Source organism: Thunnus thynnus, chromosome 19, assembly GCF_963924715.1.
Source record: "Thunnus thynnus chromosome 19, fThuThy2.1, whole genome shotgun sequence".
Lineage (NCBI taxonomy): Eukaryota > Metazoa > Chordata > Actinopteri > Scombriformes > Scombridae > Thunnus > Thunnus thynnus.
Window position 1 is genome coordinate 7,516,885 of NC_089535.1, and position 25,959 is coordinate 7,542,843.

At 38.5% G+C, this 25,959-nt stretch overlaps 1 protein-coding gene across 2 annotated transcripts in view; it reads right to left on the bottom strand.

Moving 5' to 3' along the window:
* LOC137170812 (netrin receptor UNC5D-like) overlaps positions 1-25,959 on the bottom strand; it is a 181,354-nt gene that overhangs the window by 10,885 nt on the left and 144,510 nt on the right. For both annotated transcript variants that reach the window (XM_067574396.1, XM_067574397.1), the window contains 9 exons: positions 19,964-20,138; positions 17,679-17,846; positions 15,991-16,155; positions 15,636-15,668; positions 12,254-12,439; positions 9,109-9,258; positions 7,737-7,955; positions 6,868-6,952; positions 1,730-1,901 (listed from right to left, as the gene is read on the bottom strand). In XM_067574396.1, coding sequence (XP_067430497.1) covers positions 1,730-1,901; positions 6,868-6,952; positions 7,737-7,955; positions 9,109-9,258; positions 12,254-12,439; positions 15,636-15,668; positions 15,991-16,155; positions 17,679-17,846; positions 19,964-20,138 — 1,353 coding nt within the window. The remainder of the gene's footprint in view (positions 1-1,729; positions 1,902-6,867; positions 6,953-7,736; positions 7,956-9,108; positions 9,259-12,253; positions 12,440-15,635; positions 15,669-15,990; positions 16,156-17,678; positions 17,847-19,963; positions 20,139-25,959) is intronic.

Genomic DNA, 25,959 nt, shown 5'->3' on the forward strand with positions numbered 1-25,959 from the left:
GAGTCAAACTCTAGCGGTACAAAAGTGCAAGCTTTAATGGGAATGGCAGTGAGAAGCAGACGGAGCGAGAGAGAGGAGGGGAGAGAGAGAAGGAAAGAGAGGAAGAGAGACCTCCATCTCCCTTTATATCACTAATTTCAGAGATTAGGGTTTGAGTAAGCATCCTTCCTGAGATAAAGGGCTCATTATTTCACAGCGACAGACTGAGACGGGTCACGGCGTCACATTTTCTTGAGGAACATTTTCTCTTTTTCTGAACACGTCTGCATCTTTCCGTCTGTCTATTCCTTCTCTGCTGACTCCGTCGTCTCCTTTCCTGTCCTTTCCGATGGAATATAGCTCCCACCAGTGATGGGTCTTTTGATAGCTCCCTTTTGTGTAACACGTCTGCTGGCAAATTACATCTGTGTAAATGTCACACAGAGTGAAAGGACCCGGCTGGGAGAAAGCCACAGGCCCTCTTAGGTCACGCAAGCTCACTGGCTCCGGGGTCACTCTGCCTCGATGAGGTCCCCAAAGCTTTTTGATGAGGTTAGTTAAACATTAAAAGAGCATCTTAGATACTCTGCCGAGAAGGAACACGAAAATGGATAGAGGGTGTTTGGATTGGAGTCAGATGTCTGAACAAGTCTCCGTGAGACTGTGAAGTAGCTCTACAGGGCAGAGTTGAAGGACTTTTCCGAGGTGTTATTTTACTGAAAGCTGGATGTGAGAAAAAAAAAATCTCGACAGCAGCAGAGATAGCACTATACTGCATTTAGAGCAATAAAGTACTAAATCTTTAAAAAAGCACACTTGCCAGTTTAGACCTTTTACCAGTTTTTATTAAAATCTGTCGGTGTGTCTGCAAATTTGATTTTCATTTTCAATATAGCTAAAAGCTAGTTGAAGAACATCATTTTTTAAACTAGAACCATCTTCTGTTAAACCTTTTTATGAGAAGCTCTTATAGATGAATTGCCATTGTCTCTATGTTTTAGTCATTATATTGTATGTCACTATATTTGATCTCTGTTTAAAACACTAACCGTTTGAAGATAATAGTGATTTCTTGCCTTTTTTATACCGAAGAGATTTCCAACGGTTTTCTAACAAAGATAAAAAATAAATAATAAAGTTAAAGTAGCTAAATTTAGTTGGTGAACAGTATTTTCTGGGACCCACATTAATCCCAAGTTAGTGTTTAAATATTCATCTCACTGGCAGTCATAGTCAAAGTCACAGTTTAATAATTATTTTCAAGAATAATTGAGATGATACATATTCCCTTATGCATATATCTAGAATTCTTAAATAGTTGTGGTTTAATTCTATGAACAGCTGCAATGCAGACTTCACAGATATGTGAAAGAGTAATGCTTTAAAATACCATTATCATTAAACTGGAAAAGACTATTGACTATTTCAATGACTAATAGTCGCAATTTGCATTTGGTCTGACATTTCTTTTGGATGTATGACAGCATGAGGTAGAGCTTGAAAGGCTGAATTTGATACAGAATGACGAATCTGAGCCGGCAACCCTGAAATCGGCTCCGTGCTTGCATGACTACACTGCGGGATGAAAATTTTCATCAAAGTAAGTCATAGCAGTTTATCAGATTGTATTGATATTCTGGCCGAATGGTGAAAGTTGTGTGTTTGCACTTTTTAACATTCTGCACCGACGTTTGGACCTGAAAATCTCGACCTGATAGCTGAGGCTGAAGTTTAATAAGAAATCACTCACCTCCCATTTGTTGTCCTGCATTTGCCTCTTTAGTCGGATGGTCCAATTATCGGCTGCAACCTCAGCACAATGGGCTATGGTCATGGCTATGGGACAGGACAGGTCAAGGCCTGGTGGGCCATACATGACTGCAGGGCTCAGAAAGATCTCTGGTCCGTCCTCGGACAAAGTACTGCACACACAAAGGAAAAAAGGAACACAAGTAGAATCAGAATCAGGTTTATTGCCAAGTAGGTTTGCACGATCAATTTGCTTTGGTGTTGTGGTGCATAACAATCAAAATATACAAGGTAAGAGTAAAATACCACAGCACATTTTAAAACGACATATCTCATGACATTGCAAACATACTGTATATGATAAAATTAAGTCAAATTTCTTCTCTCTGTACGCCAAAACAGCAAAAAAACAAAAACAAAAAAAATCCAAAAACACACCCACTGGGGTTTAAGACAGTATGAAATGACAACAAGTATCTCACTACTTATGAATTGCTTCTTAAACAAACACTCAGATAGCAGAGTGTGACCCTTGCCTATGAACAAAGTAAACTCAAATCCTTGGACACTCATAATGAATCAATCCCTGACTAGCTGACACGCAGACACACAGATAGAGGAAGATTAAAGCACCAAGACTAATGGACAGTGGGGCTGGGGAGGACAGGCTTTAGCACACAGCGTGTAAGCTTTGTGGGTCGATGGAGCTTATGAAGCCTGCTCTGGCCAGCCCGGTGACAGATTAGCTGGGCCAAGCTGCTCTTGGCCAGGGGCCCAATCTTGGCTGGAAGCCCTGAAGACTGAGAGAAATCGATGGGACCACCATCAGTCATGCAGCTGGCCCGGCTGGACACTTCACATACACGGGACACGATATTGGTGCCGTTGTCACTGGAGCAGCATGGATATTTCTCAACATCATTAATATAACTGCAGTGGAGACAAACCCTGACGTGTAGGCACGGTTGCATTGCAGAAGTGTAACTCGAGAGTGCACCCACACATATAAGTATGCACACGTAAGCACAAACATAGTGAGAATGAGACAACGAACGTATGATTTTTATAGGTTGCACTTGACATGAACTGTACACAAACAGCAGTATACAGGCGCTGTACCACCTGGCTCCACATATATATAACTGTGTCCCAATTCCATACTATGCTCTAATTCTAAGCTGTTTTTAGTATGTAGTTTGTTCACACTCAAAATTAAGTTTTCTCAACCCGTGTGCATATTAAACACTTGATTTTTGAGTGTATTGTTGATGGACACTGTTGACCCACAGATAGGATTTCTGTGCGACTGGATTGCTCCAAGAACATCTCAGGAAACAAACAAAAAAACTTTAGAGCTGCAATGATCAGTCGATTAAACCATAAGTTGCCATCAATTTAATGTATCGCCAATTATTTTAATGATGATGATGATATTTAATGATGATGATTAATTGCTTTGAGTCATTAAAAAAACAAAAAAAGTCCAAACTCTCTGATTCCAGCACCTCAAATATGAATATTTTATGATAGTAAACTGAATATCTTTGGGTCTTTATCTACAGATGACTCAATAATGAAAATAATCGTTAGTTGCAGCTCTGAAAAGTGTATTAATTATTAAAGAGGAACCTGACTGTCAGTGGCATTGCAAAGATGTAGTTGACTGTTCTCTATCAGTTCATGCATTGCATTATTTCCTGTTAGTGTAAATGTGAAAGTACATTGCTTTCTTGTATACCAACTGCCAAAACAGTATACTGTTAAGGCTGCAAATGACAATTTATTTTCCCAATTAATCGATTAGTCTATGAAAAAATAATGGAAAATGATGTATTCATATGTCTTGTTTTGTCCGAACAACAGTCCAAAACCCAAAGATATTCAGTTTGCAATAATATAAAGCAGCAAATACTCATATTTGAGAAGCTGCAACAAGTAAATGTTTGACATTTTTACTTGAAAAACAACTGAAACAATGAATCATTTCAAGCGAAAATGACTGAAGCATTGAATTAGTTATCCAAAAATGTTCTGAATTAATTTTCTTTGGACCGACTTATTTATTAATTGTTTTTGCTTTATATGACAATTAGAATAAAGTACATACAGTGTATAGTAGTAGTATGTTGCATGGAATTGGGAGACAGCTACTGTTAATCAAAATACTTTGCTATTTAACTCTAACTTAAAACAACAAGGAACTGCAGCTATTTCTATACTATTGAAGTCAATAAACAGCAGCTATACTAATGCAGGACAGTTTCCATCCCTGAAACGATTACCTGTAAGACCTGCAGGATGCATGAGGATTGTTTTATGAATAAGACCGTGGCGGGAAGGTGAGAGTCGATGTGTCAGTTCCCACATTTACAATGTGTAGTTGAGGATGTTTGATTCCTGTTATATTAACAGTTTCTGGTGCCGAGTGCTGTGTGAAACTTTATTCTTCATTATATTGTTACCAATCAACACTAAAAAATTAAAAGAGGTTATGATCCGCTGTCTAAAAATAAAATCACACATCCAGACAGAACTGTGGCCCTGCAGCTGCACTTTTGTGCTAATCAGCCCCAGGCTCAGAGGAAACCAAGGTTACCTGCTGCTGAGACTATGGTAATTAGCCAGATTGCCTGTGAGCAAAGATTAAAGATAGTTATTTAGCATCTCAGATTGTGGTTATGAGAACAAAGAAATATCACTCCAGGATGGTGGTTAAAGTGTAGATAGTGGATTGGGGTTATTAGTTAAGTCATGTTTCATATGTGCAGCACATATAACATGCCTGCCTTTCACTTTTTTCACACAATAGCATCCAGCACATTCCCAGCTTTGTTGCTCAGAGTACAATTAGAAATTTCATTTTGCATAACAGTCTCTCAAGCTTTCACACCAGCGTGGAGTCAGAGTTTTAGCACAATTACACACAAAAAACTAAGCTGTAGAGCTGGAATTATATAACTGAATTAACATTTTACTTAAATCTACCCTAATCAATATTTCTATATGAATAATGGATCTGACTATGTGTAATGTGAAAGGAGTCAATCGCAGGCATAAACCGACAGATTTTGCAGTTCTCTTCAACTCTACAGAACATTTTATTATCATTCATTCAGCTCACTGTTTTGGTTTAATGGTTTTGATTCACTGTCATCGCTCTTATTAGTGTTCTTTTCAGCATTAGCAGACAGCTGTTTTCAGTGACAAAGCCACTGTATGCTACCTGCCCTGCACCGAACGGTAGACAGACAGACAGGCAGCAGATATTTCCCTCAGGAGTTGGTGGAGATGAACACAGATAAATGAAGAGTGAACATCTGAGTTAAATTCATCAGGTATCCAGAAACACGATTCAAAAATAATGCTAACAATGTTCTGTGTCTGCTGGATGTGTTTATGTTAGCCACAACAACTTCAAAAGGTAATAATATGTCATTTGTGCTGTGCTGTTGCCAAACGGCAAAAAAATCAGTTACGGCAGAGTTCAAGAGGCTTATTAAAGTATTAGTATTAAATAAAGTCAACTCAGTTAATACTAAAAAGACAGTCCAGATAATATGAATCCTAAAACAACCACTGTTAATCCAAATATTAAAGGAAGCATAGTCTGAGGCAGGTATGATTGATACTACAAAGGAATTTGCAGAGTATGCTCAAAAAACGAGGATGATATAGCTCGACTCGTTCACTCAAACTTGTGTGAGTCACCTCATATCAGGCGTATTCCGTCATGCGCTATCATTCTGTCCTTGGACTACAATATCCACCGCCCCCTACTGAGCCAGAGAGGATCACACACAAAACAACGCCATAAAAACCCAGAGGACGAGCGGAAGCTCTTGTGAACACCTGAAACTGAGCCAGAGCTGATCGATTCTTATTCTTTGCAGAGGAAAGCGTCGTCTTATGTAGATGGCCGAGGTTTGAATGGGAAGAAAGGATCCAATTTCTCCCCTGGACTCTGCAGCTGTCAGAAGATAGGGTTTGACTGACAGCCCAGTGGTGCACGGCTCCTGCAGCTTCTTAAATGACAGCCAGAGAAGTAAACAGCATCAGGCTTATCAGAGCAAAGCAGGAGCCTGGAGGGCAGCAGCTTGGCTGAACTGGGGAGACTCTGGGCAGGGGAGTGTGCAACCAGCCCACTAACTGTGCTCCGAGCCACAGCCTATATATGACCTTTGATCTGTATCTTTAACCTAGATGACCCTGGGCAATTAATGGGTGGGGGCGGGAGGTGAGGTGAGATGACAGCTGAATTTCAGATCGCACTGAATGTCACGATCCTCGCTCGGACGTAGAAATTGAATTTCATTGAGAAGCACAGGCTGTTAGCTGTGTTGTTAGGGTGATATCTCGCTAGCGAGGTTTCACACAGACATGCTGACACGTTGATACTGTCTGCTTTAAATCAAGAACATGTCCGAAAACTGACTTTGAGTTGTCAGACAGCTTTTGAGGCTGTTGCAAAGAAGCCAAATGTATTAGGCACCATTTCAAACGGCTCTTATCTACCCTGCAATTTTCTCCTTGAGTAATAGCTTTGTGTAAATCTCAATGGAAAACTTACAGAAATAAGGCTCCTGCTGGCAAGGAATAGTCATCTTAACTTTGTAGCATATCACGTTCCATCGAACCAAAAACCAGATCGATATCACCTATCATCATGACTTCACAAAGTTCACAATATTCACCACTCTAACCAGTCATGATTGAAAAAGATATTGTCACAGCTATGTCTACAAACACAAAACAGGCCATCAGAGCCATGGAGTGTATCTTTCTCTGCTGAGACAGTTGCTTAAGGCAGTAATGCAATCTGTCTGCAGCTGCCAATGTATTTGTGACACATTATGTCCTCCCCTGTAGAGTCGGCAAGATGAGCAAGGACCCCATGCTGGCTGGGAATATGTCTGTATCCGTATGTGTGTATGCATGCGTACAGTACATGTGACAGTACATGTGTATTCTCTGTATGGGAGGGTCCATCTATATCTGTGCATGTTTGCGATGTATGTTTGGCAAAGAGAGGAGGAGACGCTGTGGCAGGATGAGAGACGAGGGATGCGGTGCGATGGGTTGAAAGATTAAAAGAGAGCAGCCTTAGAAGCAGACTGCTCTGCCTCAGTAAGAGTCCCTCACCTGCTGTCCTCCTGGTTGATGATCATGTACATTTCCCAGGTAGTGTCTTCTGCGATCCCCCCATGAGGCACCAACAGACTGATACCTGCAGAGAAGGAGGTATGCAAAAACTGATCAACACATAGCCAGACATTCACACATATGACACACACACACCTGCTCGACTGTCAGGTCTCTTAACCGAAGGTGACTGCCGGAGAGGTGACGGCCCCAGAAAAAGGTGACAGAGGCAAGTCCCCGAGGCCTTGTGAATCAATGCTGCCGGCGGTCTCTTTGTCACAAACATACACAGAGACTGTCTGTCTTAGACACATACACACACAACACGTTACTGTATGATAAACAATTACTGCCAATCTACGCTGCAGTAGATAAAGCCCCTCAAGGGACAGGATGATGAATGTAGGCCATGAGAAAGAGTTGCCTGAATAATACGATAGGCTGAGCTTCGCAGGTTTACATTACATACACTCATAGACGTTTTTTTCATAATGTAAGTTAAAGTAATTCATTATGTTTTAATTTATCTGGTGAAATGTCAAAAAGTGTGTATTCACTAATGCTCTTCACACTCTGCGAAATGTTTGGATTGGTTAAAAATGCCAATGCTGTCTAACTTCATCACTTCAGTAAATAATATAGTCATGTTCATGTTACTTGGAAGGATCGATGACATTTTCACTGCAGACCAACAATGACAAGGTCAGACATTTTCAAAATGCACCACTTGATACTCTGTATAATGTTAGTTAGTATAGTGTGTATAGTGTAACCTACAGATTTCAGCTTCTGTGTGATGTTTTGTTTTTGTCTCAAAAGAATTTCACCTTTGAACATATCAAATGGTAATTACCCCACAGAGGACTCACCTGTGTTAGGTACCACCAGCCTTCCTCCTGCATGGCCAAACACCGCAGTAGCTTTGTGGAGAGGCCTGCTAGGAGTCAGTGTGACTTGTGGAGTGAAAAGATTCTTTTCCCTTCTGCCCAGCGTTGTCCCCACTGCAACCCCTCTGAAGTCTGGAGCCAATCCCCTTGGAAATGTCTGAGGGTGGGACATGACGTGGTACTCTGCCCTTTCTGCCACCCCTACAGATACATTGAAGGAACTGTGATTTTGTTGCACTTCAACAAACTCAGCTCATAAATATAAAACCGAGAGAAACGTTGACAGGAATATGGCAGCATTGTAAACTCAGTCTTTCAACTCCTGTAGCTCTTTTGAATATACCTCTAAAAATGACATATGGTCACTATGAGAGACACAATGATGTTGCTGTAGCCAAAAGTTTCCCAACCGACAAATCACTCTCCAACTGACAATTTTCTTAGCTTAGCAACCAAAATATGTCCACACGGCTCCACATGGTGAAGCAGTGTGCATGTGGCCATAATAAGAGTGATAATCTGCACTTAAAAAGGTTTGGAGGATGGCATCTCTTTTTTTTGGCCTTTTTAAAACCAAAAATACAAAAGTAGATGTATAAGATGGATTAAACTGTGTGTTTATCTGCTCTAATGCTGACTGCAAATGTTAGCTTGTCCGGCTAACTAGCTTAGTACCTACAGTAGCAACTGAGCATTACTTTCAAGGCCAAAGAGCATATCTCAATATCATTAACTAACTACATTACTTTGTATTTATTTGGGGAGGTTTGCACTCCAACAACTCAATTCTTTTATACTATAGGACTAACTAAATTATGTTTCTATTTCTTCTACATCAACTGCTAGGAACACATAGCTTTAGCCTCAGTATTTTAGCACAATGTCACGTAACCATTAAGTGCATATTTAAGACTCCTTTTACAGAATTGTCATTTTAAAACAAATGAGCTGGAAACATTAAAAAGTAAGCAGGAGCAGCAGTGTTTTCAACAGCTTAACGGAGCTAATATTATCTTAATTAGCTAGCTAGGTATAAACGATAAAATCTGCCAGCTGCAGTTGTCATTTTGTTGTCAACTAGAAATGGGAAACCTGCTTTTGTCTACCTCTGTATGAAACTGAGTACTCATTGTTCCAAAAAAGTACCACAAATTGACAGGTGTAGAAACTGTAAGTTAGGAGGACATGCTTAGCGGATGTCAGTTAATTTTTTTTCTTTTTTGAAAGCTTTCTTAGAGATTACTGTATGTGAAAAACAGGTTCAAGGCAGGATAGAGTTATCTTTTTGTCTACTCTGTAATTCTCGCCTCTCCAAAAGTAGTTGCCACAGTCTTAGGCAGTTCTATTTTCTGACCTTTGACCTTGAGATCAGGCAACGGGTCAAGGAGTGAGCGCTCTGCCATCAGCTCCTTGTCAATGGAGTCCTGAAAACACATGGGGCTGGTGTAGGTACGCGACACTGTCAGATCAGGTTGCATGGACGAATTAATAAGCAGGGGGTTTGCTGAAAAACATACAGATATAAAAAGCAAATTACTGTCAGCAATTAGACATCTTTAAACAACAATTACAGTTACAGTGCCATTTTAAACTGCAAACTGTCAACAACAATAAAAACCTAAAGGGTATGTCATGACAACTGTTTTTTACTTTAATATCATCACCATGGAAACAAGACAGGCGTATACCTTACTGTAACAATGTCTCACTTAAAAGTGACAAATGGCAAATGACGACAGCTGGGATGTAGTAATTTAATTTGATGTTATAATTTGATGTCAGTGATTTAATAGGATGTCATAGTGGTTTAAAAAAAAATGCGGTGACCATAACTTGACATGTTGTCATTGAATTAAAATACGGATTTCTTAACTGAGTTTATTGTGTGAATATTTACATTTTTCTTTATGTTGTGTGGTGGGTGTTGCTGTAGTTACAGCTAGTGATGCACTGAGTCAGTCACATACATGTATTAGTTTGTATGTATGCTGTATTAGAATTAAAATACAGAGTCACAGTACCTTATGAATCTATCAAGAAACACAGAAAAGTTACCTCTCTTTTCTGGGTTTATCATAGGAATATGTTTATTATAAGGTGAAATTATTTTGTGATTAATGACTCATCGACAGCTCTTTCAGCAGGCATGAAATGACAGTGGAAGACACGGCTAAGTAAACAGCGTGGTCTCTCTTAATGAACAAAGAAATACAGATTGCCAATTTATTTTGTTTGGAATTAGGTGAGCTGTTGTCACAGTGACTCATGACCAGTGACGAGATTGCAAAAAAAGAAGTGTTGAAATGATTACTGCCTAACTACTGTAGCAGTGTGTAGCAAAATGAAACACATAAGGGGGTGGTTGGGGGGGGGGGGGGGACATGTCTGATTTTGTGGAGTTTTTTGGCTGTTTAGCCCCTCTATCAAGTGGAGCAGGGACCAAGATTAAAGCTCTCCCTGCCTCCTGCTGTGTTATCAAAATTAACGTTATGATGCCCTGCTGAGAGCTGTTGCTGTGGCGACCCATAATGCCAGCCTTGTAAAAATATGCCTCAATCTGTGGGGCAAAGAACACCTCACTTCTGAGCTCTGATGTTTTTGTGTTTGGAGACACAGTACCACAAATATTCCATTCGGGGGCTGAATGGAAAAAAAAAAACGCTGATAAATTACATTTTTAATTTTGGAGTTATGAATAATTAATTGAAGCTTTGTTGCATGAAAGATAACACCAAAACACCCTATAATGCCACAAACTGACACACAACTCCACTGAGACACAATTTGCTCCAAAATTTTGCTTAAGTTATGGTACTAGTAAAGAAAATCTAAGTAATAATTGATAAGTGTTTCATAGTAAATTGGTTTACAACACGAAATGTGCTTGTAACCATAAGTTTTCAGTGAACGTTTATTGCTTGGGGCATACTGATGTTAGCAATAAAGCATTAATGCATGGTGTGCTTTATGGATCAGGTTTTATACTGTACGTTATTGGACACTTAGTGCAGAGACAGCAGGACTCTCAGAAGGCTCAAGTAAACAAACTAAAAAATTAAATACAGTCAATTTGGCCTCTAAGGACTTTTAATAATTGATGTAGTTATATCAGAATACAAAGAAACATGTGCATAATTCATATATACAAATAAATACATATTAATAAAAAAACTTTAAGGCTCGCTTGCATGTTCTGTAGTTTAAGTTAAATACAAGGTGATTCATTCTCCTCCATATGGGTGATGTCTAGTGCTGCATTTAGGTACCTGAGAGTGTGAGATAGACTACACTTTGTACATGTATACAGACAAGCAGCAAAATTAGACCCTTGTCTGGTCTCCCTTCTTCATTTGTGTAAATGTCTTATGTTTTGAGGAGTATGTTACTGTTATTGGAGTTGATGCAATCTCACTGTATTAGCAAGCAAAACTGCAGACTTTATTTGGTAGGGTTTATTATTCTCTAAGGTGTTTTTTGGGGGGGTAATATGATTACAATTGCTGTTGTAAATCTAAATTTTAATTTATGCACTTATACAATATACCAATACACCAAATAAACAAACATACATATATGTATAGCTTCAGCAAAGACACTTGATGCTCTATCTATCTATAAAATGCGATCCTGATGGGATTTTCAGTCTGCGTAGGACAACTCTTCTTGTATTTATGTCTGTTTGGTAATTTTGTGAATCCAAATTAACCCACTTGTGCCAAGGTGGGTGTAGTGTCGCAGCTGAAGTTGTATTTATGTAAAGTAGGTGGCAAAGTACAATTGGTGGTGGCTGTTTTTAACAATCTCTTATTGCAAAGTCAAGTGCAAAGAACATTTTGTGCCTAGTTTTGCCTCTTAGATATTTTAATATAGATTTAATTCAGATTATCTCTAATCTAATGCTAATTTAAATGCACATCAAAACACATTTTTAATTGAATAAAGGCAGAGTTTGTGCTGGCTTCTGATTAAGATTTAATTTTAATCAAAATTGTCATCCACAACTGTTTGATCTACATACTTACATGAGGTCCTTCTCTTTTTATGGATTTAATACCTGTGGCTACCATAAAGCTGCAGGAATGATAGGTGCATTTAATCTCCATTCTGATTTATGGGATGTGCTGGGTCTAATTATGTAAAAGTCAAACAGCGTGCATATCTTAATTAATAAGTTAAATCATTCAACATGGCAATAGTCTCTTAAAAATTAACCACACAACTTACTTTTTAATGCACCACACTGGAGATCTATTCAACATATTCCAAATGTATACAGTTAAATATGGGAGGATGCTCCATCAATGATTTGTACAGGAAGTATTACAACTAGTGGGCTTTTTTTCCTGAAGATCTGAACACAGAATGAATCTACCCTCTGTGATTGAAACCACTACAAGTATTATGAAATTACTCTTTCATCCCTTTTGCTCTGTCACATATGCTGCATTTGAGTGAAAATCTAATTTGTAAGACATGTAGTGAGTGAGTCAGTGGCTCACCTTGGCGGGAGGTCTTGAAACTGAAGGACTGAAAGCCCCCGGTGAGGGCCGAGGAGTCGATGACATCAACGCCGTACTCACTCTGACTCCTCCGGTAAAGAGTGACAGCAACGATCAGCAGCACCACCGTCACCACCCCCGCAGCAAGGCCTGAATACAAGGCCACATCACTGCTGTTCTCCACACCTTGGAAAGTAAGAGTGAGTAAGAGAGATGAGAATCTTTTTGAATGACTTTTCGCTTTCGTGTTCTAAGTCTACCACGCTTAATTAGGGAGCTAGGAGACATTTTCTCCCGAAATAAACTGAAAAATCTGTGTTGCTAAGGAATATCAGCTGAGTTGAAGTTGTGAAAGACTTTTATAGGAGGGAAGTCTACCTTTTTTTCTGTTTTCTATTGCTTGTCTGCCCTGCCTCCTGATGCACAGCTTCGTTGTTCCATCCTGGAGTGTTAAAGCTACTAATGAGGAACCTCGGAAGGAAGGCGATTATAATCAACCCAGCACCTGACTGTCATTTCAAACACTACTTGGCTCTGGTGTTGGAGGCACTCTACGTTCCACTGGGATAATGTGACAACACCAATTCATTAAATTAGCTCATCGGCAATGATTATGCTATATCTGGTCCCACCAGTACCGCGGCGTCCAACTCCACAAAGAAAAAGAATGAGTGGGAAATAAAGTGCCTGCTAGCTTGTTCTTGAAAGATAATGAGATCTGCGCTGAAAAAGGACATGCTGAGAAATCCTCTAAGTAGCCTAAAGCTCAAACGAGGAGAAACTGACAAAATATGCAAAGCGGCATTAACAGCTACAGTAGCAGGTTAATTGAGGGCTTGGGAAGTTTTGGCAGCCTGGTTGCATTCTTTTCCCCCAGTTCTGACAAACAAAAATACACAACTGTGTTAAAGGACAAGTAAGGAGAACATATGCCTGCGGCTTAATAGGTATCAAATTGATTTTTCACTGCGCAAACTACACAGCAGCTATCAACACATAACCGTCGCTTTGGAAAAAGGCGTCTGCCAAATGAATAAATGTAAATGGCCCATTACCCTACATAGCAATAATACATAAATAATGGATATGTGGTAAACCACTGGATGATGTAGACAAAAAAAACAGTTTTAGTTGATATTTACAGTGTATTGGCACAGAAGTAAAACTAGGGTAATAATAGTAAAGTTGGGAATAACAATCATGTGTAGTGATTTGATAGAATTCTTACACTATTGCACCCACACAACAGAGTTTAACTCCACACGGTTTATTTTAACAATAAATAGTAACACAGAAATTAGTAAATAGTATTTTTCTTTCATTACTCAATAGAGTGAAATTGACATGATCCAACATACTTTATGTAATTTTACAAGAGTGGGGATGGATGCCAAGGGTGGAGAAAACACTTACTAACCATCACAATCCTCTGAACCACTACCAGTCAGAAATTCCTACTCCGTGACCAGAAACATCACAACCAGTCTGGAAATTAAATGCTTTTAACAGGAAATTTTCTTATTTGCTAAAATTCCTGCTAGCAATACACAGATGAACCTGTTTGAAACTGATAAGTTACTAAAATTAATAAATACCTGGATATTTCAGTCATTTATATCTGACAATACCTTTCTCTCTATTTCAAGTATAGTAGATTTCACAATCATGCACACTGTGTTATTTTTCATAACCACACCTGTCAGAGTGATTTATCTTTCTTAAAGCATGGCTACTTGCCAGCCATTAAAGTAATGTTTATTGCTATTTTGTGCCAATAGCTTCTCTCAGGGTAAAATCCCAAATGTCTGTCACTAACTGCCTGTTAACCACGCTGAATCAAGTGAATGGCTTCTGATAAGGTCTTGGTTTTTCAGGGTTCTCAATGAAAACATTAGTGTTGACACTATTCAAGTCGACCGTGGTCTTTATGTGACTTTACTACTCCAACAAATAGTAGACAGCGTATCCTAGCAACAGCTGAAGTAAGCAGCCCAGCTACAATATGAGTGATTTATAATGATGACGATGACGATGACACTAAATAAGAGCAGTGAGGTAATCTTAAAATAATGAACACTCTCTAGGCAACAGAGGAATACACAATCTAGTATTCTCTGTGGTTATAGGTGTACACCTTCTTCCAATCAGAATCAAGATTCTTCCAGGCCATGGATGTACTGTACGCTAGACAATGATATCTATAAACATTAAGGGAAAACTTCATATACAGCCACAGCGTCATTTTGTTGTATGAATCAGGTACAGATGCTAGTTCCTACTGGTACTTAAAGGGAGGTACAGTAGGAAAAATTAATTATATCGATTCATTATACTACGTGTTATTGGGTATCTACTGAGTACAGTACTGGGAGACAAAACTGAAGTTTGGGATATATGGTGTTAACAATGCTGATTATGCAGAAACTATAAAGTAATTATAGGATATATGTTATATGCCATATATTTTCCAAAGTTATGATACGCTACAAAAACTGTGGGGGTACAGCGAGGTAATGAAAAGTGTTCAGATGGAGGGTTTATTGAAGAACATATAAAATGTATGGGTCAAGTTCCTGATGGCAGGGCACGGATGCATTATTAGTTCTTACTGTGCAATTAAAGAGTAAAACAAGTAGAGAACCATCGAGATATTTTTTATTACTCCCTGCATACCATTTTCTTACCGTGTAATTCAAAATAATTTAAATAATAATTACTACGCTCGTCATTAAATTTGCATGAACTGATTCTTCAGCAACTTAGGGGCCAAAAAGTTGTGAACACAAAACTGACATATCATTGTTAATGTGTGAAACGACAACATGCAGTTTGTGTTCTTTATTGTTTATTGAAGCTATACTGTGACAGGACATAAAAGCTGATAAAGGTTCTTCTCTACAACAAAACTTTATATCTCTGTGGCAGTTTTTTGTCAGACACACACCAGATTTTCTGTTGGGGCATCTTAACTTAATAACTGCCATGAGCAAAGGGCAAAAGCATTCACTTTAATTACACTTCATCCATTAATATAAGGAATAGCACCACACTGTCGTCAATCCAATGAACATAAGCCGGTAGGCTGTGTAGTGGGCTAGTGTTGGGCAGAGTATCAGTGTTGTTAACACCATCATTCCCAAATAGAAGTTTTTGTTTCCCAGTAAACACAAAAGAGTCTAATTTATTTCTCCTTTTCTCTAAAATGCCCAGTTGTTACTCCCTTGTTCCTCATAGTCTTGTTTTCTTTCACTGTACCTACATTTAGGAGAATTCTATTAGTACCTGATTCACACAACAAAATTACACTGTATAATTTTGTGCTGTTTTATAAAGTGTTGCCAAAATAACACAAGTAAGAAATTGAAGCTGAGGAGAAACTCACCCTGTGGCTTAGCATCATGTAGCAACTTTCGATCTGCAAAGACAGAGAAACATCAGAATTTGAGTTTCTCTATAACCCTTTTGATTACTACAAGTTTATTTAATTACTGTTGTGTATTTGTGTGTGTATCCATGCCTGTGTGCACTGTGTGCTATGCATGTGGACTAACTATGTAAGCGGTTGAATAATGAAGATGGATGAGGGTGCTGGTAATGAGCATGATTTTAATGATGATCACGATGTAGCCCACACTGCCAAAAATTATGACCAGTAAATCTGTAATGACATGAATATAGTAGGACTGACAGTAATGTTTCTTGACTAAATATTTCTCATTGTTGGTGATGTTACTCACTCTGTGTGCAGAGGCCGCTGGTGCAGTTGTCTGTAGCCAACGCCACCCCGTCACACAGTCGTCCCCCATGTTTGGGCTCCGGAGCCGTACACTCTCTGCTCCGCTGCTTCACACAGTCTGAACTACACACTGACCACTCGCTCCACTCTGCCCAGCCGCCATCCACTGTGGGATAAGATACAAATACGCATTTTTTGAGAATACAAGGATGCACATACACAGATTTCATTTCACATTCCCCTAGAACTGTATGAGAAAACACTTTGAGGTATCAGCTGCACTACAACCTTTACAAAAAATATTTTCTTCCTCAGAAGAAGAAGAAGAAGAAGCCTTCTTGCTGACTTGGAGTGAAAAGACACTCTGCTTATGCCATACTCCATCAAGTCTCCTTTCCATCTCCAAATGCTCTAAAGGTTTCCTTCTTCCTGTTAATCTAAACGCAAATGCACCCCGTTCATGTTCAAACTCTGATGCGGAGAAAGAATCCTTTAGAAGGAGGCAGTTGGCAAAGAGGAGATAATGTTTGCCGGAGTGCACTGCCTCCCCCTGATAACTTTTTTTTTTTCTTAAACCTGATGAGCATTTTCCTTTATACTGGTGCTGCGGTTGAAATCATAAATTTGGGCTTGTCTGGAAAAAAAAAAACACTTAGGCAGAGCAGATTACAAGGCAGTCTTGATAACTGGAACTGCTGCTTAGCTTTCCCTCTCACAACCTAAGCTTCTGCTGTTTGTTTCTCTCTCTCTGGTTTGCTTTTTTTAAACCTCTCTCTCTCCATATTCCACACATTTTCTCATCATTTGCTCTTGTTTAGGCTTCACTGCATTAGATTTCAAACCACTGTCACTCTCAGCAGTAGAGATGTGCAATGAATTTATGGTGAAATGTAACTACTTGAAAGGAGGGCTTTTAGACTGATTTTCTACCTTCCAGGCAGCCACTGCTGTCTGTTAATTTTGGGTATTAAAATCAACTTACAGATACTTGAAACTCTGTCAGGTAATCACAGAGACCATTTTGTTGCCTTCCCTTTTTGTCACAATTACGCTATTATTGCATGGAAATGGATTTGTGAGCAGAGAGAGACCTCTTCACGTTGATGTGTTCATTTGGAGTTCCTGGAGTTGGCTGCCAAACAGCAGCCTTTTGTTACTCAAAGGTAACAAAATCTGCAGGAAGTCACTGCATCTGGCCAAGAAATAGTCCCAGCATTTAATTACTCTGAGACCACAAATTGTTTTTACACTTTCTTGTATGAATTAAACAAACTAGATAGGCTGTGACTTGTTAATTAGTGAGCGTTAAAGGTGCCAGTAGACTACTCAGGCTAGCTGTTTCCCCCTGTTTCCAGTCTTTATGCTAAACTAAACTAACCACTGCTGGCTATAGCTTTATATTAAACAGCCATCTAACTCTCGGCAAGAAAGCAAATAAGAGAATTTCCCCAAATGTCAAACTATTCCTTTAATGCAAGGGAGAACCTATTTCACAATGAACGCCACATACTTTCCAGCACCAAATCTAAAATCTCAGAGATTCCTTGAATTCACCACTGAAGCGTATTTAACCAGCGACTGTAAACCTTTCAATTGTTAGTTGAACAGTTAACTGGAACCTGGAAGGTGGTTTAAAGTCAAAAAACTCTTCAGCAAATTTTTAAGCATGTGCACAAACAGTATGCTTACCTGGGCACAGTGTGTTGCAGGTGCTCTTCTGTACTGACATACCCTCACAGAAGGCCCCCCCATTGAGAGGAGCTGGATTTGTGCAAGTGCGAGAACGTTTCTGCACTCCGCGGCCACAACGTACATTACAGGGTGACCAGTCTGTCCACGATGACCAGCCTCCATTCACTGTATGTGCCAAAGAATGAAAAAAAAAAGACTATGTATGTGAACACTGGCCTACATTCAGGAGTTGACAATATATTTTCAGTCATGAAAAGAAAGCACAAGAGACTTAATCACTTGGGTTCAATCAAAGGCGATGATATATGTCTTATCAGTAAAAAATAACAGGGTTGTCTTTAAAGGGATGATCAATGATGACTTCCCTTCTATCAACTCGCACTTCTTCCTCTGATTTGAGGCTTGAAATAATGTAATATGATTGACTAATCAGCTCTTTTGCTGTCATAGGAGAGGAAGAAATACTAGTATTCCACTACTGTATATCTGTCTGGGGCTACTGGGAATAGTAAGCCTGTCAGAGACTTCATTAGGATTATGGAAATTAAAGTCCCCCTACACTCAGAAATGTGTTTTTCTTATTGTTACTTTTCTTGGATGTTTGAGCTTCACTGTGCAGGATGATGTATAAGCAGAGTTTGACACTAGAAGGCTGCTTTCATATTCATCCGCTGAAGAGGGAAAGTTTCTCTGTGTTTCACCTTAAAGCTCAGTTTTAATACGTGTACCATACGTGCATGATTTGTGACATCACAACTTCAAAACTATAGCTTGTTTGCTCTGGTCCGTATCAGTGGATGAGTCGGTAAACTTGGTGCATTTTACCCTTGGTTTGTTTTCTTTTCACACAGAGGAAAATCCAAGCAAAACCAAAATGCATCACCGAATGCCATGTGGGAACGTTGACTTCGCTCACTGGTTAGAAGATGTGTGTGGTGGGAGCAAGAAGGTCCTCTGGCCAAATGCAATATTCCTTGTTGTGCTAGTCCTGGTCAGACCTCGGTTCATTCTCCGGCTAGCTACTAGCAATTGTTGATTTTGCTTGGCTACGGGAGCCATTTAGCTCAAACTTGCTGAGTACACCTAGTGGTTGAGTTGGATTGAGGTTGGATCACATTCCCACCACAAACCAACCGCTCCAGAGTTTGTTTGGGACCTGAATGAGACCACTTCCTCAAAGGGTCTCAGTACGGTTGTTTTGATCTGCAACCGAGTATGATTGCAGCGGTCAGACCTGTCTGACTGAATTGCACCGAGTGGAAAAGAACCAGAATCTGACTCAACTGGACTGAAAAACGCAGGTCTGAAAATGTCACAACAAGTCTGATTTAGAAACTTGAAGCCTTAAGTGCACATACAGTGAGAATGAACTTTTCAGGGAAGTAGGAGACATCTTGTTTCCAGCAGTTAAACTTTTGAAATGAACAAGATTTGCATATTCATAGATTTTGTATTTTTCAATGAGGGAAAATGAATAAGTTGTCATTTTAAGGATTTTAACAAGGTAATTGAACTTTTTTTTAAGGAAAAAAAACATTAGACACAATTTTTATTCAAAGCAGAATATCTTGAAACATGCCTTGAGGGGGTCTTTAATGATTGATGTGCCTCAACAACTAAGTGTCAGAAAGAATCACATGAACAGCTAAATGCCATCTCTGAAAAAATAAAAAAATGACAGAATGAAACATCAGAAAAATGAAACACAATTAATGAGGTGTTCCTCTAGTGTGTAAGAAGGTGGTGCTAGCATGACATTATAATTTCACTTATTCTCTTTTTTGCCTCAGCAGAGCTCTCTACAGGGCTATAAAAATGCTGAAAACAGTGTGCTGGCCTGCAGCTATACAAAGGTGTTTAGAGCTGCCAGATGAAAGCCGGGGAATTGTGACAGCCCACCTCACTGCCTTTCCATCATTAATAATTGAGTTCTTGTAAATATTGCCTGTGTCTCCTTGTTTTTACACATGAGGGATCACTTGCCCATTACCTGCTCATTAGACTCTTGTATGAAAAAAGCCACATGCTGTGGTTGAGCAGCCTTCTATATTAATGACTTCTGGAAATTTGGCTGAGGTGCCAATTTGACTGTCTACTTATGTAGTGGAAAGTTATATTTTGATACAAGCAAGAAAGCTGTTTGACATTGTTTTGATCATTTTTTACAGCAAATCTAAAGAATTCTACCTTTATTCCTTTTTAGCTGAGACAGAATCTGACTTCACACAGACTTTCTTTTGAAAAATAATAAAAGAAAGTATATCTGGAGTTTAATGACTTACCGTAGACTACAACAGTAGCTGTGGCACTTCGTCTCTTGGCCACAATGTTGCTGGCAACACAAGTATAGTTTCCCGAATCGGAGAGGCGGGCTTCTGAGATGATAAGATTATGGTCACCTCTTGTATCAATGACACCATCAGAGCTCAAAGATTCTTCGTTTTTCAGCCATTCCACCTGAAAACAGGTAGACATAAACACATGAGATGTAACATATGGAATAATGTGATCAGTGCTCCAATAGACCAAATATTACTAAGTAATTTAGTGGTCTGACATCAGATTTTTAAGGTTATATTATCACCCCAAACACCAGATACAGTAGTAGTGACAGTAGTGACCTGGGGGCTACAGCAGGGGGAGCTAAATGCTAAATACTCCCCTTCTCAGGTATGAGTCTCTCATAATAATGATTTGTGTTTATTTGTGCTAAGAACACAGTAATTCTGTTGGGTTTTGTATTAAGAGGTAATGCAAAGTTTACATCAGTGGTTTCCAACCTATTTTCATCTGATGTACCCCTACAGACCTATCAGATGAGCTCAAGTACCCCTTCATTTGCACCACTCTGATATCTTATTATGAATGGATTAAAAAGTGGATGATATTTAACACTTTTAATTATCTAAAAGTGGATATTGTTACATTTTATTCATATAAAAATATAGCCATTTATCAATTATTTTAAGCAAACTATTTCGACTGTTAATCCATTACTTTTAACTTTTTTAGTTTCAACTTCTGTGCTTTTTTGCTAACGCTAACTAGTTCACGCATTCTCAATTGCAAGGTTATAGTTACTGTAAATTTACTTAAGATTACTCCAATTTGGCCGTTCATTTTCCTTTTTAATACAAATACTGGATGTATCATTTTTAATCATATCACAATTTCTATTTGATTGAGGTTTCCTTGTTCCTTGTGCTAGCAGCTTGAGACTACATTAACCGCTACTAGAATAATAAATATGTATATCTGACCAAACTGTCTGCAGTCGAGTTGCATTGTGGGTAATGTATGCACCAGTTTTTTTGTTGTTTTTTTTTTTTTTTACATGAAGAAGAAAGCGTAGAATTAAGATGATATCTCTGCTGCATAAGTGAGGGGACACGTTCTGATTACAAGACCGGGGGGTTTTGGGGAATAGTATAACAGACTGACATCCCCTCAGAGGGAGTGTAGCAGTAGGTAGGTCACATCTTCTGCTGTTACCAATTCCGAGGCCGTGTAGTGAGTGCAAGTAATAAGGAATTACAAAATAAAGGACGCTCTGTTGATGCTCCTCTCCTTGCATGACTGCCCCTGTAAATTGCTATTAATGTGCCACTGGATTGAGCTTTTCATTGAGAGAGACGAGCCGGGGCACGAGGGAGTGGAGTTTGATTTATGGCAGTGTATTTGAGGATTAAAAACTCCGCCCCACTGGGAGCTCCATGTGTTTGTGCATGGGGTTGTACTATAGTGTGTGTGTGTGTGTGTGTGTGTGCACGAGTGTGTGTGTGTTTGTGGAGAGTGTCCATTTGCCGAGGGAATATAACAACAGCCAACAAACTCAGAGATTGCTTTGCTCTTTCGAAGCACCCTGGATGAAAAAATTGAGCTGGGAAATCAATAAATCAGGAGTCATGTTGTCACAAGCGTTTTATTTTTTTTTCTCCTTTTGATGGCCCAAGAAGTCTTTCATCATGTGCCTTTAATTTAACTTTTTTCATCATTTGGCTCCAGACAACCCAACCGACCACTGGTAGCTTGCATTGGTCATCCTATCAATCCTTTTTCTTCATTTTTAGCTTCTCACTATTTCACACCTGCAGTGTCTAATCAACCTCCGTGCTGCTGTCCGCGCTGTATTACATTCTCCACAGCTGCTAACATCAATCTACTCAATTATGCAAGCAGTCAGTTTCAACCCTCCACAGTGGAGAAACAGTGAAAATATTTAGTTTAATCATACAAAATTCACCCTTATCTCATGGTTTCATCATACCGATTACTATGCTCATGCCTCACTGCATTTTAAAGGATTATTCACGCAATCACATTATAATCTTGTATGTTGCTTCAAGCACTGACACTCTCCTTCTTGACCTATCTATCTATCTATTTATCTATCTATCTATCTATCTATCTATCTATCTATCTATCTATCTATCTATCTATCTATCTATCTATCTATCTATCTATCTATCTGTCTGAGAGATTGTATAGTCTTATAAAGTAAGTTCCTCTGATTGCACAAAGTTTACTTTCTACTAACTGACTGTGGTCCTGAGAGTATCTGAGAAGTAGGGAATTAACCTTGACAAGTAGGGGGTTTGTACTTAATCACCTTCACTGAAAATACAACAGCCGAAAGATGACAGAGGTGAGCTCTGTTGTTTTTAACAGGGTCACATTTGTGTATTGTCTGCAGTATTCAAAAAAGAAAAAAAAAAAAAACATCTCAAAGGCATCTCTAATGTCACCGACAGACAGTGTTTAGAAGCTGTGCTGATAATGAACTTTTTTTTTTTTTTTGAACTGAACCACAGGTTATCTACTGTTATACAAGAAACAAAATTACATTAAGAGGAAAATTCATACTTCAGCTCTTGAAGTCTTTTATTGCTTCACATTTATCACTCTAAATAAAATTGCAGGGTATTTTTACTTAACTGCCGGTGATGTGAGAAAAGGTCACATTAATTAAATGGCGATGAAGCTATTTGTCACCAACTATTAGATAAGAAGAACTTATATAATTATATACGTTCAGAGCTGTGAGGTCAGTTCTGTGACCACACACATTGCATATCAAGTTATATAAGTAATATAAGTAATTTAAGTTGTAAGACATCAAATTACTTGGAAATTCACTTTCATTTATTTAAGAAAAAAAACATCAACTAAAACAAAAATTTTTCCTGCAGGCAGCAGGCTCCTCTATAAAATGTAATGGTGTAATATCGTGGGTAATTCACTGAATTGAAAATTAACCCTCAACCCTTTGTTCAATCTCAACACATATTCAGATGGGATGCATATTTATAGAGGAGCGCTGAGATTAAACTTGACAGGTACCTAGATTTTAACCATTATGTTGAGTAAATTAAATATATTTCAACCTTTAGTGGATAATAAGTCACCTCAGGAAATACACGGTAGAAGTAAATGCGACGGGCTACACTGTATTACATAAAACATTTCCTTCAATGACAAAACTCATTTCTATCACAATGTAGCAAGGAAAAAATAACTAGCTGGATGAATGTACAGCTATTGTCTATTATGCAGCAATTTTTCATTAATCAGTTATTAGAGCAACGCAGAGAAGTTTTTTTTTTCATCTCATTTACAGTGTAGATAGTAACAGGAATACAGATAGAACAGAAACAGGAATACCTTACAGGTGAATAGAATACAATACAACAAATACATGACTGTATTACCTTTAAGTTGAATTATCTGTAACACCTGCACAACACCTGCACCACAAATGTGGTGCACAACAACATAAAACAACATAAAATATGAACTTTTATACTTAACAAGAAAGATAATAATAAGTGTAATTAAAAAAAACAAAATAAAATCGATTCCTAACTGCTAAATTTACAAAAACAGACTGCAGGAGGATGCCTGTGCTGTGCACTACTGGGATCCTTTTGTCACCAGGGTCTGTTTAATGGAACAAACACGTGCTGTCTGAGTGCATTTATGTCTTCCAGAATTGTGCAACCGCCCTTATAAAAGACAACAACTTTCTAATCAATCCTTTTTAGCTGGTATCAATAACAAATGAGCCGCGTTTGAGTGTTGAAATATTGATTACTGCGGTATTGATCTGCCCTTTACTAAGGATCATTCAGTCATCTGCTTTGCAATACTGTTGAATTGTTTAGGATGTTTACGTGTCTCTGACATTTTGTGTCCTTGTTCCCAGTATCAGCAGTGTTTTGTACTGTGGCTATTAGCGGTGGAGGAAGTATTCAGATCCTTTACTTACTGTAAATAAAAGTAATACATTAATGTAAAAATACTTGTTTAACAGAATCACTCAAAATCCTCCCAAGTAAACAAAAACATTATCAGAAAAATGTATTATGTAGTATGACATTATTAGATTATTAGTAGTTAATACTGATGCATCAGTTTATAAGCAACATTTTACTGTTGTATCTGGTGCATGTGAAGCTGTTTAACTACTTCATATACAGTTAAACTAGACGTTTAGAGTGGAAATCATTCTTTGATGGAGCTGCAAACAACTCAAACACATCTGAAACACGATAAGAATCCAACTAGACAGCTTTTTTCTCACAAGGTCAGGAACCACCGGTTTAATCTTTAACAATTATTAACTTGTATTTTAGAAGCTTATCATTTGTTTCATGTAACTATTATGTAATTATCTAACTAAATTTCCCTCTGAAATTCAGTGAAATAGAATATTAAACAGCATAAAACTGAAATACTCAAGTAAAGTATATATAGTATATACTGAATATATATTCTTGTTTGTTATATGTCTTTATTTGTACTATTTTTATGTTTATTGCTTTGTTTTTTTTTAAAATCAGCTTGTGTGTGTTATTCTCTTATTTAAAATATTACAAACATTTTTGCTGCATATGTGTCTGCACTTTCAAAAATACCATGTGTGTTTTCTGTGTATTCATAGACAAAGATGGAGGGCTCCTGCTGCCGCCACCCCAAAATAAAAATACGTTTTTTTAGAACCGCCTTAGTAATATCCCATTTCAGAAAGTCAATTTCATGAAAAAATAAAATAGAATTACTTTTAAGAAACGGAAACCTTGATTGGAAACCATGAATACTTTTGAATCTGAATCCTAATCACGTTGTTGTAAAGAGCAAATGAGCTCAACATTTGTGTAAAAGTTGCAACAATAAACAGTAGATGTAGAACAGTGTAACTTTAAACCAGTCTACAGCCTCAGTTTTTGTCTTCTTTAATGTAACCGATTTCATCATTTCCTCTCTAGTTGCTCTATGATTGTAGGAATACAATATGTGAAATCTGTTTGGTGGTGTCTTTCCATTTTTTTTTTGGAGGACTTATCTTCAGGAATTCTTACACCAAAGTAAATTAAAATAATTGTCTTGTACTGTGGTTGGTTTTTCTGTCTCATGTTCTTGCTTTGATTAATCTCCCTCTCTGTCTGCCCCTCCTTTACTCTTTTCTAGTGTTAGCTGCAGGAAGTGTATAAACCCAGAGTGTAATTTGCATTCTGTGTCGGTCTTAGAGTCTCCCCTTCGGGGGAAAGTGATAGAGAGATGCACATGCTGATGAGAAGGCAGGGACAGGACAGGCTCAAATGAGCCCGATAAGCCAGTGCCTGGGGAGGACAGGAAACGGATTTGCTTAATTGGCAAATTTGTTCCACTTAGATAGCAGCAACCGGTGTTGAACTACACCACACCTAACCCAGCCGACCAGGCCTTACGGCAGTCTTCTGGGGGTAAGGTTACGTGGTGTCAAGGTCACTATGTTGACCATTAAACAACAGCTAAGTTAAACTGATCATTGATGAAATCCTCAAAGAGAATCAGCACTTTGTCCCTCTGAAAGTTTTTCGCTGTAACTTTTCTCTTGTTTAGTAACAGTTCATTTCCAGCCACAGCAGAGAGAGACCAAACGAAATGAACCCATGATGTACTGAAAGCAGTATCAAATAGCGGTCCATGAACCACTGCACAGTTTCATTTTTCTGATAGCTTCAAGCTGTTTGAAGAGAAAGCCGAGAGGCCCGGAGCACTCCGTGTTTATTTTCAAAAAGGTAACCATCATAAACTCGACACAAAAAAGCATGTCCTGATCAAGTCATACCAATTCCTCCCTGCATCAGACACTGAAAGCAAATGTAATGACCTACATTTACAATCATTTAAATGGGAAGTGAAAGCGACATGAAGACAAAGCATTGCAGTAGGTTTTGTTCCATCTGATTCAATTAAGGTTGAGTTTCATTAGCAAGCGCCCTCCTCCTTTCACTTC